At 30.3% G+C, this 18,584-nt stretch overlaps 1 protein-coding gene across 2 annotated transcripts; it reads right to left on the reverse strand.

The window, feature by feature from the left end:
* Nucleotides 1–1,727: 1,727 nt before the first annotated feature.
* Nucleotides 1,728–4,923, reverse strand: LOC101264242 (ETHYLENE INSENSITIVE 3-like 3 protein). 2 transcript variants are annotated; one of them, XM_019214293.3, is made up of 3 exons: nucleotides 4,663–4,923; nucleotides 2,127–4,398; nucleotides 1,728–2,039 (listed from the first exon to the last, which is right to left on the reverse strand). In XM_019214293.3, exon 2 carries the CDS (start codon nucleotides 4,189–4,191, stop codon nucleotides 2,158–2,160), a length of 2,034 nt encoding a protein of 677 aa, XP_019069838.1. In that variant the 5' UTR covers nucleotides 4,192–4,398; nucleotides 4,663–4,923; the 3' UTR covers nucleotides 1,728–2,039; nucleotides 2,127–2,157. The 2 variants fall into 2 exon arrangements, with proteins under 2 accessions (XP_019069838.1, XP_019069840.1); XM_019214295.3 differs by having other exon boundaries at nucleotides 2,127–4,150; nucleotides 4,663–4,910.
* Between the last annotated feature and the right edge of the window lie 13,661 nt (nucleotides 4,924–18,584).

An 18,584-nucleotide genomic window follows, 5' to 3' on the forward strand; every position in this document is an offset into this window, starting at 1 on the left:
CCTTCATGCCAAACACATTTCTATCAAGCTTTTCTTGCATTTGCAATGTGTGCTCATTAGAATATCAATATAAAGGCAGCCTCTATTTTCTAGCTCAGGGTCCATAATAAACATAATCAAAGACCTCCTACACAATTAGTCATTCGCAGCAGAGACATTTGTATTTGACATACAAGGATAACAGAAATAAGGATTTTGTAGTTTGTAACTTTTTTTTTTTCGACGACAAGGGAAATCCGCAGCCGCTACCCTTTTGGGTGCGCACAGGGTAATACCCCATTCCTGTGCAATAGCTCGCAAACCACATAGGAGAGGTAACCCGCACTAGGCAAGCCTAGTGCGACGAGCTCAACCCAGAAGGCAAACCCCTAGCTTTCGCTGGCAAGGGGTTTGTAACTTTTGTCGAAGACATATCTAGGACTACGGGATTTCCCTGCGCTGCTGACTTCCTGTTCTTGTCATATTCTAATTTTGACTTTTCACTCTCACAAATGAAAACAAAGCAAACAGGTAGAAACAACAATAAAACATTTCTTAGAGGGAACATTAAATAAACTTATTCATATGTTCAATTGTCTCTTTGTAATTTTATTTTTGAGGATGGATATTCATATTTCAACTATTAATCATCAATAAGATGATGCCACAATGATGCGTAGTTATTATAACAAAGTATCCTCCCTTCTAGGAGGAGCTTATTCCTCAATCACCTTTCCTATTGCAAATGAAAGATCCGCCTGAAGAAACCTATATATCTATTCAAAATGACAAATGGTCAAGTTATGACTCCGTTACAGGAAAAACATCAGAACTTTAACTTAAAATACGCCATAACAAGTCAATCTTTTAGGCATTACAAGAGAACCTTCACATACTCATGTTCTAGATAATGGTTTGTTCATCTGTAGAAAGTGAGGGGAAGTTGTGCTGATATATTTTTCCCCTCAGAAATTAGTTTCTCATTACAGATTTATCTCCTACTTTGCACCATCACATTCAATTGCAAGGGTTGAAAGTCGGTGTTGAGACTCTGATCACATGTAAGGGTTCCCATTTTTAATTGCACTCTTTTATTACTAATTGAAACATATACTGTTGTTTCCCCTCCTCTTTAATTCCACTCTTACCTTCCTATTTTTCACAAAAAAAGGCACAAATTTGGTGCAAGCAGCCATTAAGAGTACAAGATTTATGATGAAGTTCCGTATGACCCCCAATATAGGTGAGACCAGTGTTATGAAAGGCGACAAGCACAAAAAAAACTCTTAAGGTTCACTGAATCTTTAATTAAGAAAGGTGCAAATAGACAAAAAAATACAAATGTGTATGAGCAGTCCAAGACTACTAATTATAAGCACGATAACAATTATACAGACAAAGAAATTGAAAACTTATGATAAGTGAAATACCAATTCTTTAGTGTCACCTTTTCAGGATTATGCTCATGGGCAAGGAAAAATAAGTGATAAAGCCTTCGTGACGACATTGAAGCGCCCGCTAAGCAAGCAAAGCACCCAAAATGTTTTGTTCCCTGCTTCAGGGCTCAAGCACGCCTTTGACAGCACTGGGCGAGACAAAAATCAAACTGTGTACTGCTATACAAATCATTTAACAAATCTGTGAAGCCTAGTTGCATGTTTAAGGCTACTGATAATGTTTCCACCATATAGAGAAAGAGAATCTCAAGAGGAGCAACTGGAACATGTACAAATGCCTTTCCTCAAGAATAGAACAAATATAAAAACCCATTATCATTTAGCACTTGAAAAGTATCGTTTACTACAACGAGAAAGTTCGTTATGATTAAAGAAAATGATGAGAACTCTAGGTTTCCTGCCTTTGTCAATCCGAAACTATCTCACTTATGTGAAGGAGGCTGAAATATGTTAAACACATGCTAAGAAAAGAAAACAAAAAGATTTTCTGCCACTAAATTTACATTTTGACAGCTGAGTACCATAACTTATGGTCCAGGATCTCATTTTATGAGAGAGAGGACTCACTCTAGTTCACAATATGTTGGTGCAGCTTTCAGGTACCTGCATAAAAAAGTTAAGATATCAAATTAATCACTATTAAATAACAATGAAAAAAGGAGTGCATAAGGTCGCTTCTCTGCAACTCACATTCTAAAAGTTGTATTTTCCACATAGCTGCCTAGGAGGCAAAGAATGTCATCACATCTTCATCAAGGAATAGTTCCAAATCACCAGTATCTAATGGACTTGGGACATCAAGCTCAAAGTTAAACGGACTGCTGAGTCTAGCATAATCTGGAGAGCCACTAGTGATCGGAGATGCAAAATGCATCTCAGCTGGTCTGTCATGATCATTCTGAAATGCATCTTTCCCATAATGGTGGTCCTCTCTGGACATACCATTTCTATCTCCATGAAGCACTGCTGATCTAACTCCAGAATCCTGTGGCTTAATCTGAGGCTGACCGAATGCCAAGTGAGACTGCTGCTCTTCATGAGCTGATCCAAATTCAGCTGATGGTGTAAAATATTGATATACGGTGGGTTTATGCAAGTTTGAATATTGAGATCCATGAGTGAAACCCGAATACTGTAGTTCATGATGTAGGACAGAACTTTGAGATCCATTATGCAACCCATTGTTTGGAGGTCCATAATGAAATATGGAATTTGGAGGTTCATTATTCATCCCAGAAAACTGAGGTCTGCTCTGCAATTGGGTATCATGAAGCTGGCGCTGCACAACGGAATCTTGAGTTCCAAGATGAAACCTTGATTCATATGGGACAACCTCAGAATTTTCCAACATAGGATAAATAGATGGCCCATTGCCAACGAATGTTTCCTCTGTAGAGACTGCATTAGCTGATGGAACCATAGGAAGGTTGGACTCTTCCAATGGTAAGTCAGATTGACCCTCAGAGTTTCTCTCCACAGACTTCCTCGGTACCATCATATTGTTCTCTGGTTGGCTTTCATTTGCAATGTACCCAGAAAACTGCGCATTGGCATTGTTCATATCAGGTAAGGAGTTTCTAGCCACGTCATAAGGTTGCTGCTCACTGGGAGACAGTTGAGTCTGTTGAAAGTTTGACCTAGCACGTTTTCTTCTTCGACGTTGTCCATCTCCCTGCTCCTTACTTTGGTGAGATTGAGGAACATCAGTTAGAGGACGAGCATCCAATGGTTCATTTCTCCTCTCATCTCTAGATGAAACAGAGACATTAACATCATCAACATCATAATCACTGTCACTATCAACAGAAGATTTCTTTTTGTCACCATGACCTCTAATAGGTGCCTCACTTATGCTAGATGACCCATTGTCATTGGTTTGTAGCCGGATAGTGGATTCCTCTCTGCTTAAAACAGCTAACCATATTGAGCTCTCCTTTGCCGTCATCTTATCCTGTAAACACTTTGACTGCCGCACTAGTCTCCTGATCTTTGCAATATCAGGTGACATATGCTTTATAACAGCAGTTAGAACACCAACTTTAAACATTTTCTTTAAATCATGTGGCTTCTTATACGGTGGTTTCTGACCCTTAGGCAGACCCATTTTCACCCACCATTCGTCATTCCCTGATGGCCACCACGGTGGTGAGACACCTTTCTCCAATGGGTACTTCCGCTGAGGTGGATCGCAATGTTGCATTAAAGAAGACAAAAGGGACCCCAAGGTTGCATCTTGCAAGTCCTGCAGAACACTTTGTGGGTTCCCATTTTGATTGCTGATACCCTCTCCTTTTGAGTGACATTCTGCTTCATACTTGGCTATTGCAGCAGGACCATTCTTATCAAATTTCACTTTCTCCTTCCACCAAGCTCTTATGTTATCAGATGAACCACTGACTGGTTTACCCTTCTCAGGTATAATGCCATAAACAAATCCTCGAGCCTTACAGACCTCCATGAGTTTCAACATGTACTTCAAAATCCCATCTTGAGCTCTTGACATCTTTTTTCGCCGAGCTTGATCAGTGGTTTGCTTGTTTTTCTGCTTCTCTGCAGCTTGTTGTGCAGCAATTTTCTGCCTTTCCTTAAGCCTCTTGAGCTTGACACGATCCTTCCACATACGCCTCTCCAATTCCTCAGGATCAATCTCTTCATCACTAACATCTTTTTCTGCTATATTGTCGCACCTTATGTCATCGACTTCAATGTCCGAGCTGTTTCCCAATCCATCAGCATCAATCATACAGTACTCCATCCAAAACCAAATGAAAACAAAAATATACACACCTAATGAAAATACACTAATCCTTGACCCCCTTAATTCATTAAAACAGCAATCCTCAAAGTATCACAAAATTCAACAACTAACAAAACCCGAATAATCACACTCCAATAACCAAATACTCATTTCTCAATATCCCACATCATTTCTAGAATTCTCAAGACACCTCAGAAATTCCATCTATTCATATAATTCAACCAAAAAGACTGTCAATTCATACACCCAACATCTCAAAGATATCACAAATCAATTAGATCAAAACAGAAATAATCCGGAAAAAAAAACCATAAAACCCAAATTAAATACATAGCGAAAAAAATCATCGAACTTCAATTTCTTCCAAATAATGGTAGATTTGCTCATATCCATCTAGATTTTACATTAATTTACTCGGAAAAAAATAAACAAAAAATCTTCGGGGACTTTAAAATTCAACAGTCTAACCTGATATCAATTCCAATCTCATCCATCACAGCCATGCGCAAAACATGAGTTTCCAACAGATTAAACCCAAAAAGTTTAGCAGATTTTCCAACAATATTTTTCTTTAGCTAAAGGGAAAAAGGAACCGACTAGGAAAAGGCAAAAGGGGTTTAGAAATGGATGAACAAAATGTAAATGCAGAAATGTATCTTGTGAATTTTTTGTATAAAGAAGAGAGAGAAGAAAAAATGGTTGAAAATCCCAAATATTCTTTACTTTTATATATATATAAAAAATAAATATATATATATATATATATATATATATATATATATATATATATAAAGAGAGAGAGAGGGGAGTTTTACGTCCAAAATAAAAAAGTCAATCAAAAAATAAAACCAATTAATGATTTTTGACTTGTTTTAAATATTTTTTTACTTTGTTGAGGAATTAAAAATAGACTCAAAAATATATTTGACCAATTTTAAAATCAATTTAAATACGCTCTTAATTAGCATATTAAATAATGATTCATATACTATCTCCGTCAAACAAGTCTGTAAGTTTTTCATAGATCTTATAAATATTTTGAGTTATCAATTATTTTTTACATAGTTTACAAATATATAAATTTCATTTCAAAAAAAATGAAAATTTCATGCGCAAATTTTGATCAAACTTATATTATTTGACTTTCAAAACATAAGATGTGACATATAAATTAGAACAGAAAAAATATTATTTTATTATGTTATCTTTATTTATTAATATTTAATAATGAATTTTAAAAGTCATCTAAATGAATAAATAATTAATATTAAATATAATATAAAAAATACTATATATTTTTAAATATCTTTAAAATAAAAAATTAATTTTTAAACAACAAACAAAAAAAATGAATAGCATGTATCTTTGAAGGGCCAAATAAAAATAAAAAATAAATAAAGAGGCAAAATCACTTTTTGCAACTTTAATAGGGAAAGTTCCGCAACGTCATTTCCCAGCTATATTTATGGGAAAATTATATAAAATGGCAAACATTCATAACTAATTATATATCAGGAGTATAGTTTAATTTATTTACATTATACAATTATAGTTTATTTTATTTTGCTATAATTAATGGGGTCCACAACCTATTATGTAACCAATTGTATAAAAATCTTATTTTTTAATTTTGTATATAATTATACACAATCTAATTTTCTCTCTCCTATTCACAATTAGTTTTCTCTCTCCTTTCCTCATTCTAACGTCTTCTCCTACATTTAATACTCCAATATCAGATTTGAATTTCGAATTTTTGTCCAAAATTTCAGTAATCCCTCCTGAAGTTGAAGTCTCCTCCTTAAGTTGAAGTCAATTTCGTAAGTTATCCTTAATTTTAGTTGTTTACCTTTTTTTCTAACTTATCTAAAAATTGTATATGTATTCTTTTTTTTTCATATATTTTGATGAAATAATCGTTTTTTTGTTCTTGATAGATCTAAAATTCGTTAAACAATGAACGAATCGTCTACATCTTTGAGGATTACCAGAGGTAGTCCTTTGCATGTCAATGTTGTTGACATTTTACTATCTTTTTCAATGGGGCTAACTCAAGAATTTGGGGTTAATTAGGGTCTTTGGGAAAATCAAAACAACTTATACAAGATTAAACCATGGAAGAGCTGAGATCAAAGGAAAAAAACGACCCTATGGCAGTTCAACAAGTTATTAAAAATGCCAAAGCTAGAGGCATTAAAATTGTACAAGGTACAAGAAAGAGGAAAGTTGTACTATTTGAATCAGAGGAAAATGATTGTGAAGTCGGATCTGAAGAACTTCATAATCATGAGATAGTGTCTTAAAACACAAACTTAGGTACAATTTTTTTGTTAATTAATTGTCAATATACAAAAACCATTAAATTAAGTATTGTATATAGTATATTCCATGTGAGTAATTGTATATAGTATATTGCATGTTTATGTTATTTTTGGTTTTTGTATATATATACAAAATAGTAATTGGACTTAGTTATACAGATGGAAAATTTGAATGTATGATTAGAATTTGTATATTCTATTAGTTATATACAAATTTTTGAAGTTAGTATATATTAAGTTTACATACATATACAAAAATTGATATGTACATGTCTGTTTTAATAGCTAGTAGTAGGGATTGTATATAGATGAGGAAATATCATTTGTGATTATAATTTTGTATATTGTAGTAGTTATATATAAATTATCGAATATAATGTATTGAATATGCATATACAATTAATAAAAACATTGAATAAGTGTTAGTATATACTATATACAATTAAAAACCTGAATAACATATATCTCTTGTTATAGAAATTCGTAAAATGCATTTTTGTACATGTATATATTTATTCAATAAGATTGTATATGTATAGTTATTGCAATCTAATTGGATGTGCATATACAATAAAAGACATTGAATACGTGCTGGTATATACTATATACAAAAAAGGTAAGTTCATATATATAAACAGAAAATAATCTGTGAATGACTTTTTATTTTTATTTTTTTTGTATATATAGGTAGGTATGTATATACACAAATTAATTTGTACATAACTTATTATAAACAATTTTTTTTTTAAATTTGAACGTATGTCTTGAAAATAGGGACGTTTCCCTAAAATTGTGGCATTATCTTGATTTATTGTTACCATATTTAATGCTTCAGTTACAAACAACTTTTTAAAATAGAATTGTATAAATAATAAAAAAAAAATTTATATACAAAATTAAAGACACCTTTAATAACTTAACTATACCCATATTATGTAATTAGGTAAACTATACCTATATAATATTATTTAATCTAATAAGTTTGCCATATATGAAATTTTCCCTACTTGATTTCGTGTAGCATGCAACCCGAAAATTGATTTTGTGTTCAGGGAAATTCGAATTAAAGTTAATTGAAGATAAACGAATATTTTTTTTACTTCATTACAATTTTATTGGTAATATTTAATTATTTTGTTTTGAAAATATTTACTATTAATAAAAGAAATATTAAATTAGAAAATATTAAATTTACTTATTTTGTTATATTTCCTTAAAAAGAAGATCTTATTTATTTCTTTAACTTTACGATTTTAGAAGGGATATATATTTGAATGAAAAAAAAATGATTTACATAAATATGCTCCTAGACCAACAAATGATATATATTTATTTATTTTCATTAATAGATTAATATTTACTAAATCAAAAATTATTTTTCTTAATCTTTTATTGGAAAATTCGAAGTTGTTTTAAAATAATTTCATCAATTACTTTTCACCCTTCCAAACTCAAGCTTATTAGAAGAGAAAAATTCAACCTCTCTTTAATAGGAAAATTATATAAAATATCAAATTTTAAATTCAAATTAAATGAAATAGTCATAATTTCATTTAATTTTAATATGTAGCAAATTGTTTGTCAGTTGTCTCTCTCACAACAAATGTCGCTTGCCTCTCTCACTTTATACAAACAGAAATGCATATATTCTCATCATATACGCTTATAATAATATAAATACAGATCTTTCATAGCCCAGTTTCTTTTGTATCTCTTTTTCGCTATATACAAACACATTATACAATTGATTTGTATATGCATACAAAAATATACATATTAATAGTCATATAATATTTGTTATGAAGCGCAATTATATAAACTATAGTTATAGCATACAAAAATGATTTTTATGTTTACTAAACCTAAAAACTATGGTTAGATATTTTAAAATCCGGTCCAAACCATCACTAAATTAGAAGGAAAATTTACCCAAAATTTCATAATATTAAAAGCTAATTTCATCATATTTCTACTACTTTCTATAAATTCACAAATTCTTTAAATTTGGTGGAGTTCAGATACATCTCAGAACATGTCGATACATCGCATCCTGTTTTACTTCTACTTCATGAGACATCGCGTCTCAATTTTAAATACATTGCTCAATGTTTTAATACATCACATAAAATAATAATTTAATCGATATATCACGTAAAATAATATATCCAAACATAAAATAAAGTAAAAAATTTCATAATTTTCTTCGTATGATAAAAAAATTTCAAATAATATAGTAAAATGATTTATGTATTTAAATAATTATTTTAAATTAGACTGTCACAAAAAACTCGAAGTGATCTACCATTAAGGCAATAATGTTCGACTTTTTGTAATATCCGATTCGTGGAAAATGATAGTATTAGTACCTTTTCCAATACCCAATGTTGACTCTTCACTTGAGATTTCACTACGGTAGACATCAAGCAATTTAGTGGTCAAAGTTTCTGTGTAAATTTATTTTTCTAATTCTTTTAAGATGTGAAATTGTTATTATATCTGAAATTATTTTTGAAATGTAAAGTTCTTTTATTTCTTTTTAATAAAGTTTACCTTTTTCTTTAAATAAGACTCATTCGTTTTAATTATTTGTTGGATTTTGATTTGACTTGAAAAATTTAAAAATAAAGAAAATTTTTAATTTTATAGTCTTATACTAAAAATATGTGTAACACATTAAAATGTCATTTAATTTTACAATCTCAAACACGTGAAAATGTTAAAATTTATATAAAATAAAAAAGAAGAGTATCTTTTTAAATTTAATAAATATTAGTATATTAACGGTAATGACAAATTTATGTCATTTGCTGGATAACGATGATATCTATGAGCCTTTTTAATTCAATGGTGAATATATCAAACTCTTGATCCCAAAATTAAGAAATATATAAGATTTTTTTCCTTATTATCTTTACAAAACTACATACGCCAATAGCTATATAGTTTAAACATTTCCTTAGTTTGGTGTACATGTCAAATGTAGATACTCAATCTCATATAGTTGATAACATCGACATTTTGATTATATAAAAACCACGTGACATGCCATTATCTTTACAAAAATACATTCTCCATTAGCCAAATAGTTTAAACATTTCCCTAATTTGTTATACATATTCAAAGTAGATACTCAATCTCATATAACTGATTACAGTGACTATTGATCATATAAACAACACATGACATGCCATTTTACCAGGGTGACAAAGTCAGATTCAACCCGCCCAATCTGGCGCAATCCATTTCGATAAGGATTGATTATTGACCCACCCATTTGTTAGCTCAGTCCATTAAAAATTGAATTGATATGTAATTCAAATTGATATTTGGAAAATTGTGTCAAAATACTTTTAAAGAACTTTGTTTAAATTTTATATGCGTTATAAAATCAAGCTCATGACAATATAAATATAAAGAGATGAAGACAAGAGAAGTAAGATGAAAGATAAGACGTTCTTCTTATTCAAGTGTGTTCTACAAAAGGTGAATGATATCTCTATTTATAGAGTTGAGATATCATCCCAAATGCCTCCATGATAAATGCCCAATTAGTGGGTATATAGTTATCCAAATGGTTCTTATCACCTTGGAAACATGTATACATGAATACAATTAAGTCTTGAGTATATCTAAAGGACAATCCACACAATTCAATGGATTTATAACACTCCCCCTTGGATGTCCATAGATAATGTGCCTCGTTAAAACGTTACTAGGAAAACCCTGTGGGGAAAAAATTCTAGTGAAGGAAAAAGAGTATACATATCTTTTGATACGCATTATTTGTTGCCTCATTAAAAACCTTGCCAGGAAAACCCAGTGGGAAAAACCCTCGGTCAAGGGAAAAAGAGTGTAACGCGTATTATACTCCCCCTGATTAAAACATCACTTAATTTCTTGTGATGATGTCTCTAATCTTCGTACATTGTGGTTGATATATTCTTTTTTTTAAAAAAATCATACATTTCTTGAATATAGTGTGTCATTTATCTCAACCAAACGCACTTTCGACTTGCTTCATGGAGGACTTTTATTTCTGCATAGCAACATTTGTTTGCTTCATTGATCGCCAGGATATTATTGTGCCTCCACATGCAAACACATAGCGTGCTTGAGATAGAGCTTTATGCGGATCAGATAAATATTCTGCATTGGCGTAACCAATCAATTTTGTCTTGGATTCCTCGGAATAGAATAAACCCATAACTATGGTCCTTCGAGGATATTCAATCATGTTCTCAACACCATTTCAATGTCCTTTTATCGGGGAGAAACTGAATCTTGCCAGTAAATTTACTGCAAAACAAATACCTGGTCAAATATTGTTAGTAAGATGCACTAGTGCCCTGATTGCACCAAGATAGAGTTTTATCACTAAGAAACTCTACATCCTTCTTTTGAAATCAAACCGAATCATCATTTATGTCAAGTGATCTCATAATCATTGGGGTACTCAATGAATGTGATTTATGCATATAAAATTGCATCAAAACTTTTCAGTGTATGTGCACTGTTAGACAAATATTTCATTTGTCAAATTATCAATCTGTAGGTCAAGACAAAATTTTGTATTACCAAAACCTTTTCATAAAAATACAAGGACAATTAGGGTCATTCTTTTGTACCTTTTTTCTTCCTTGACCATTTCAATCCATATAAGGATTCTTCAAGCTTTATTGAAAAAGTTTCTTTCAAACTCTTATATGTTTCAGACACCTCGATCGTTTCAAGGATTTTCATATAACCTTCATTGTGTAGCTACACATTATAATTATTCATTACATGCATTCAAGTTTTTCATATGTTGCCAGATCAAAACAAACCTCATTGCATCCACCAAAAAAAAAACATCTCCAATAATGTCAGGATTTTTTTGATAAACCTTTATGCCCCAAGGCACAAATCGTATTTGATATCTTATGGTTATAGTATCGCATAGTAATTTATTTGTACCCCGCTGACATTATACCTTGATTTATGGACAACCAGTCCAAAATGTCACTTTTCTAAGTGAAACAAAATATACTTGAATTGTGCATTTTACTTGGCCAACCATTTATCTGTCCACACTATATGACAGATTTAAATTCAAGATCTTCGTCACAATTTATATCATTGAGCGCTACCTCATATCAAAGATATCGTCGACGGTTATTTGATATCGATTCCAACAAGACATAACTTATTGAGATCTCTTCATTTTTCATTATTTCAGGTACCTGAACCTTTTTCAAGATTTTATGAAGTGTTATGTCAATGTGCTCTTTTATAGCACTTGCCTCATTATCATGACTATATTGATCATTTTCTCTTTCCTTCTTCAAGGAATATTATATTTGGAATCGATTGGTCTATTACGCTTCCGGCGTATCATAGACTTTGTCCTTCAAGGACTTCACATTGGAGCATTTGCAGCTGAGTTATATCATAGGGTCAGTGCATTCATCTGACAATTGATTTGCAACATTATGCAACTGAATTATTCCTTGAACTTTAAGTTCACATATATATTTAACGAGGATCTAGATAATTCATAATTAAGCTTACACATAATTTTCAGCTGTCAAAATCATCTCTCCCCCTAATGTTAGAAAATCTAACATTCATCCCAACCTTATTTGGGAATTCATCTTTGTGTCTGGTGGAACAATTAAAATCATAACCGCACATTTTAACATTTTAGATGAAAATTATATGGTTCCTGACCCTGAACCAATTTTAATGGGGAGACCTTGTTGGCTTGATGCATACATGTGTTGCTACATGTTAAATAAATTTATCTCATACCAAATTTTGTTTTGGGAGTTCTGTTGTCATAACCATGATTTAGCTATAGTTAGAGGCATACAATTTTAGCTAAATCAACTAGCATTATCAATATAATTTCATAATTTTGAACTGTGCTCTTAATTTAACAATTCGAGCAAACAACCTTACATACACCATTTGTAAGTTGACAATAAAACACATGTGATCATCGCATAGATGCATCTATCATATAGTTGCAGATAATCCACATGGAAGGTGAATGGGCCCATATTCACCTTTTTATATGTTCCAAAAACCTCAGGGGATTACAATCCCAACCATAGCTGGTACAATGAAAACAAGCAATATAAGAGGATTCTTGAAGAATCTTTTATTTCTTCATCATATAAGCCACATAAATTCTCAATTACGTTTGCATCACATTTAAATCAGAATGGTCAACTGATCATGCCAACTAATTTTTATTTCAGTACACTTATAGTTTACTTTTGCATGTGATTCCATCAGCATGCACATGTTTGTGTGCAACAAACACGAGGAAAAAATGGGTAATATTTATAACCCTCTTCAATTGTAGTAATTTAAAGATATTAAATATTTTCATAATTTATAGTTTCAATATTTCTTTTCAATTCATCCGAAACTTAAAAAGTTTCTTTTGAGACTTACTACAACCCAATATTATTCCATTGATAATAGCACAACTCGTTAGAGCTTGCAATTTAATTTTGTGTACTATCACATATTCCATGACACCATTTCTATGGTGAGCATCTCCTTCAAGGAGGAAATTATATTATCATTGTCACGGTCAAAATCATTACGAGCAAGTTGCTTTACTTTTGTTGTACCATAGGTACACAACCAATGAAAAATTTGTATTGCCACACAATAATGACTACAACCCTTATAGGCAAGAACTATTTCTTTCTTTTGCCCTTTCGGTAGTTCACAATAAACATACCATAGTGACGTATAAACATACAATACCATTAACTATTTCTGGCAAATAAAATTTATTTCCTCTCAAACCTCCCGTAGAGGTGAATTTTGGTGTATATATCATTTTTTTCTCAAACCTCCCATAGAGGTGAGTTGTGGCATATATTCAACCCATAATGATTTTTTCACGTATATATTATTTTTTCTCAAACCTCCCATAGAGGTGAGTTGTGGCATATATTCAACCCAGAATGATTTTTTCACATCTTGACTCATTCTCTTATAAAATGGTCGAGCATTCACGATACTCATTACAAGTCACATTCTCTTCAAGGAATGGACTAATCATTTATATGTACTTCATAAATTTGCATTATAAGTACATTGTCATGGTTTTTAAAATTCATCATATTTCCATGAAACACCTCAACATCACTTTGAAAGATCAAGTGTATCATCACTTTATCTTCTTGTCTTTTGATGGAGGAATTATAAAGTTGTCAAATTGGGTCGACAACATTCACAAGTCCAATGACCTTTCATACCATTTTATAATGAAAATTGCCTTCACATTTTGAAGGACTATTTGGATACTCCGTAGTGTTCTTCCTTTTATAATTATCACAATGATGACTATTATAATTCCGTCATTTCATGCCCCTTTTAATATCGTTAAATATTTGTCATCTTTCAGACTAACTATTTACTGCTACCACATTCATACGATATAATAGAGCAAGTGAACATGCGATTCCAAAATTATCATATGTTGCTACCACATTCTTTTCAAGGAATGAAGCAAATTCAATAGGACGGATTTCAAGACTTTTCATCAAAGCCTTAGTCATCATTATATCATCACTATGGTGCATTGACTCAAACTCAATGTCTTATCCATATAAGGTGTTTTACGTCATAATTCTATGGGACTTGAACCCAATCACGGTGCATCAAAACTCAAATTGATGTCTTACCCTTTTGGTGCGATAGAACTTGAATCTATCGTCTTATCCTCAAATATTTTTCATTATGGTGCATCCAGACTTTAATCAGATGTCTTACCCTTTACGTGCGATGAAACTTGAATCCATCGTCTTACCCTTAACCAACGGTATATTAGACCGAAGTACAACATGACTCACCCTTTGAGTGTTTCAAAACAATCAAAATAACATTCAAACTCATGCTATTAAAATTTTATACCTTCTTCTATTTAAGAAGTTTTGTATAGCATGTTATATTCAACCAATAGTAGTATATATCTTCGGTTCTTGATAATTGTTAGTGACTGAATATTATTTTTATTCTAAATCATAAAATATTCTAGAAAATACATACCTGATTTTATGCATATAATACCTTGATTCTCATAACGAGATCAACCAAAACATGAGTTAAAGAAAAACTAAAACTCAATCTTAATTGGCTAGAGACTCATGCTGATAATGTGTTATAAAATCAAGCTCATGGCAATATAAATATAAAGAGATGAAGACAAGAGAAGTGAGATGGAAGATAAGACTTTCTTCTTATTCAAGTGTGTTCTACAAAAGGTGAATGATATCTCTATTTATAGAGTTGAAATATCATCCCAAAGGCCTCCATGATAAATGCCCAATTAGTGGGTACATAGTTATCCAAATGGTTCTTATCACCTTGGAAACATGTATACATGAATACAATTAAATCTTGAGTATATCTAAAGGACAATCTACACAACTCAATGGATTTATAACAATATGTTATATATAGTTGTTCTATAGAAAAAATTATTTTCATTGGTGGTAAAAGTTTATATAATAACAAATAAAGCTATTAAAAGTTTGTAAAATTGGGCCGTTAGGTTATCACCCGTTGCCTAACCCGTTTTAACCCAACCCATTTTGGCTTAAATGAATTTGGATTGAATTGAATCTTGGCATATTTATTTTCTTGACCCATTTTAACCACCCAAATTTAACCCAACCCGCTCAATTTGCCACCTACATCTCACCACCCCCAACACATTTTTACCCCTCCTTTCTTCTTCCACCACACTAGCAACTCTCCATGACCATCAACGTCGCCATAAATTTATTATATCAATGTAAGAATATATTTATATTTTCTTTTTTAGTCACTTAATATTCTTAAGACCATCTCCAACCCTACTATATTTTACTCTCCATTCTCTATATTTGGAGAGTAAAATAGAGAATGTCCTCTCCAACCACTCTTCATTATGCCCTCTACTCTTCAATTATAGATAATTGTGGGCATCTCCAACCCAATCCTCTATTTTATTCTCCAAATATCGGTTCTCTATTTTTTTCAGACAACTAATTTCAATTCAATTCTCTATTTTACTCTCTAAAAATAAAAAAAATTCTCTCTTTTCAATATTATATTATTATTTCTATTTCATTCTTATTTCTTATTTCATAATATAAATCATTTATTTCTTTTTTTTAAATAATTACTTTATATAATTTTTAATGTGATATAAAAGTAAATTTTATTCAAAATTTTAAATAACATAAATTTTAATAAAATATAATATAATCTATAAATTATGGGACAAATTCAAATAAAAGTGACGTACAATTACATAACACTCAATTTTTAAAATTATTATGTTGCTCCCGTAAATGCTCTATTAATGCATTATGGAGTTCAAAATGAACACTTTTATCCTTAATTTTTTTTGTCTAGCTAAAAATTGTTTAAGTCGGAGATTTTCATCTACCACCATTTCTATGGTTGGAGTTGGAGCCTCTACGACGTCTTGAATTGGTGCATTGAGATCACATTCATCTTCAAATATCATGTTATGCAATATAATAAATGTAGTCATTATATCATGCAATAATGTCATTCTCCTAAAACGTGACGGCCTTGTAATAATTGCAAAACTCCAAATGCACGTTCAATATTTTTTTCGGCACGATTCTTGTTTCATCGCGAAATATTTCTTCTTTTGAAAATGAGAATCACGAATACTTTGAACAGTTGTAGATCATTTAGGATATATACCATCAGCTAAGTAATAACATATTGTATTTTTTTCCTTGAATAACATAATAGGCGGGAGGCACAATACCGCTAGCAAGATTGAAAAATAAATGTGATGACTATATAACATTAATATCGTTATTGGTGTCAGACAAACCAAAATAAGTATGTCATATGTCATGTATTATATTGTATTTAAATTATATGTTATATATTGTATTGTTATTTTGTATTTAAATTATCATATCATGTAGGTATTTTAAAATTAAATTTTTCTTCTTAACATTTTAATTTTGTGTATTCTTTATATTGTAAATTAATAACAAAATAAATTTTATTATTTTTGGTGAAATTATAAAAAAAAATTGAAATTAAAGTAGTATATATTCAATAATGTATTTTTAAAAATATTATATCACATTTAAAATGACTTATGAATATTAGATACTGAATTAATAAAACTATATGTAAAATAATATGTTAATTAGAAATTAAGTAATGAAAATAATAATAAAACATTGAAAAAGTAAAATAGAGAGTGTGAATAGTACTTCTCCAAATTTGGAAAACTACGATTCAACTCTCTAAATTTGGAAAATGGCGAGTGATTTGGAGTTGGGTTGGAGTGCTTATTCTCTATTTTACTCTCCAAATATAGAGAATGGAGAGTAAAATAGAAGTGGGTCGGAGATGGTCTGAATAGTAGCTCTCCAAATTCATACTCTCTATTTCACTTTTTGAATATTATATTATTATTTCTACTTTTTTCTAATTAACATATTATTTTTTATATAAGGCTATTAATTTAAATCTCTAATATATGCAATTCTTTTAAATTTAACATAACATCTTTTTTATTTTATATATGCTACTTTCATCTCGAATTATTAATATTTTAAATATTTTTTTAATTTTCATCTCTTTGTGATACAATTTGATGTTATATTTAATTTTCACTGTGAAGAATTCGCAAAATTTAAATGATAAAATAAAAATTTTAATTTAAAATATAATACATGACATAATAATTTAAATACAAGATAACAATAGATAGATATGATGCATAACATAATAATTTTAAAAATCACAACAATAATTTTGTAATCCGATAAGTCGTTTCTAGATTTAACGATATTCAAAAAAGGAATTAGTGTATGAGTTAAAGAAAATTTGATTGTGATCTTTTGCTCGTTGATTTCTTTTTTCAATTATTCGTAGTAGTTCTTTAGAAATTTAAAATAATATATAATTTAATATTAAATAAAAAATAAAATTTTATATTATATGAAATTATATAGGATGATTATTCATAAAAAAGAAAGAAAGAAAAGATTTATACTACGGAACAAGAAAATAAAAAGAAAATAAAAATAATAATATAATATTGAGGAGAGAGAAAAAAGATTTTTTTTAGAGAGTAAAATGAAGAATTGGATTGGAGTTGGTTGTTTAAAAATGGCTTAAGTCATCTACAACCACTTAAAGTTGTCCACATATTTCATTTAGGCATCTTATCTAAGACATGTTTCAATTGAACACCTTTTTTAGTTAAAAAAAATATCTATCGAACATATTTTGACAATCAACTAAAAATAAAGATGGTGTGTCATACACTCGCGGCTGACATGGCATGGTAGCTAATAAAAATGAGACATTTGACATTGGGCCCAGAAAAACACAATTAAATAAATAAAACTATTTTTTGAGAAAAAAAAATTAAAAAAGAGCAACCTTCCCTTTTCTTCTTCTTCTTCCCACAACCACAACCACTCCCACCCAACCCCAACTTTAAGTTCTACATTTTTTTACCAAAAGACACAAAATCGAATCACGTTTCGAATAACCATTTTCACTTTGACGTTTTTCCTTTTAATTTGAAATTATATGTTTTTTTTTCGATCAACCCACCTACCCCTCTCCTTGAATCTAATTCAATATTGGAAATGATATTTCCTCCAATCACACTTTTTTTTAATCATTAATTAAGATTTGTTAAAATTGAAAAATAATAATAACAAGTTTTTGTCCAAAAAAATCTATTCATATCTTTTTTCATTATAATTAATAGGACTTCGTCAAGATATTTGAAACTTAAATCAACATAAAAAAGAAAAAGGAAAAGCAGAAGAAGAACGATAGAGGGTGAGAGAAAGAGAGAGGTGGAGGTGGTTGTGTGTAGTGTAGTGTGCGTATGTAAAAAAATTATGAAAAATGGTGGAAGAATAGTTGCAGCAATATTAGGGAAGAAGATGTATGTTTCTTCTTTTTTTTGTTAATTTTTTTAAAAAATTAAATTAGGTGTAAAAGTTAATGAAAAAAAAAGAAAATATATTATTCATAACTTAACGCGCTCAAAGAAAGTGAACT

This window comes from Solanum lycopersicum, chromosome 1 (genome assembly GCF_036512215.1).
Source record: "Solanum lycopersicum chromosome 1, SLM_r2.1".
Taxonomy (NCBI): Eukaryota; Viridiplantae; Streptophyta; class Magnoliopsida; order Solanales; family Solanaceae; genus Solanum; species Solanum lycopersicum.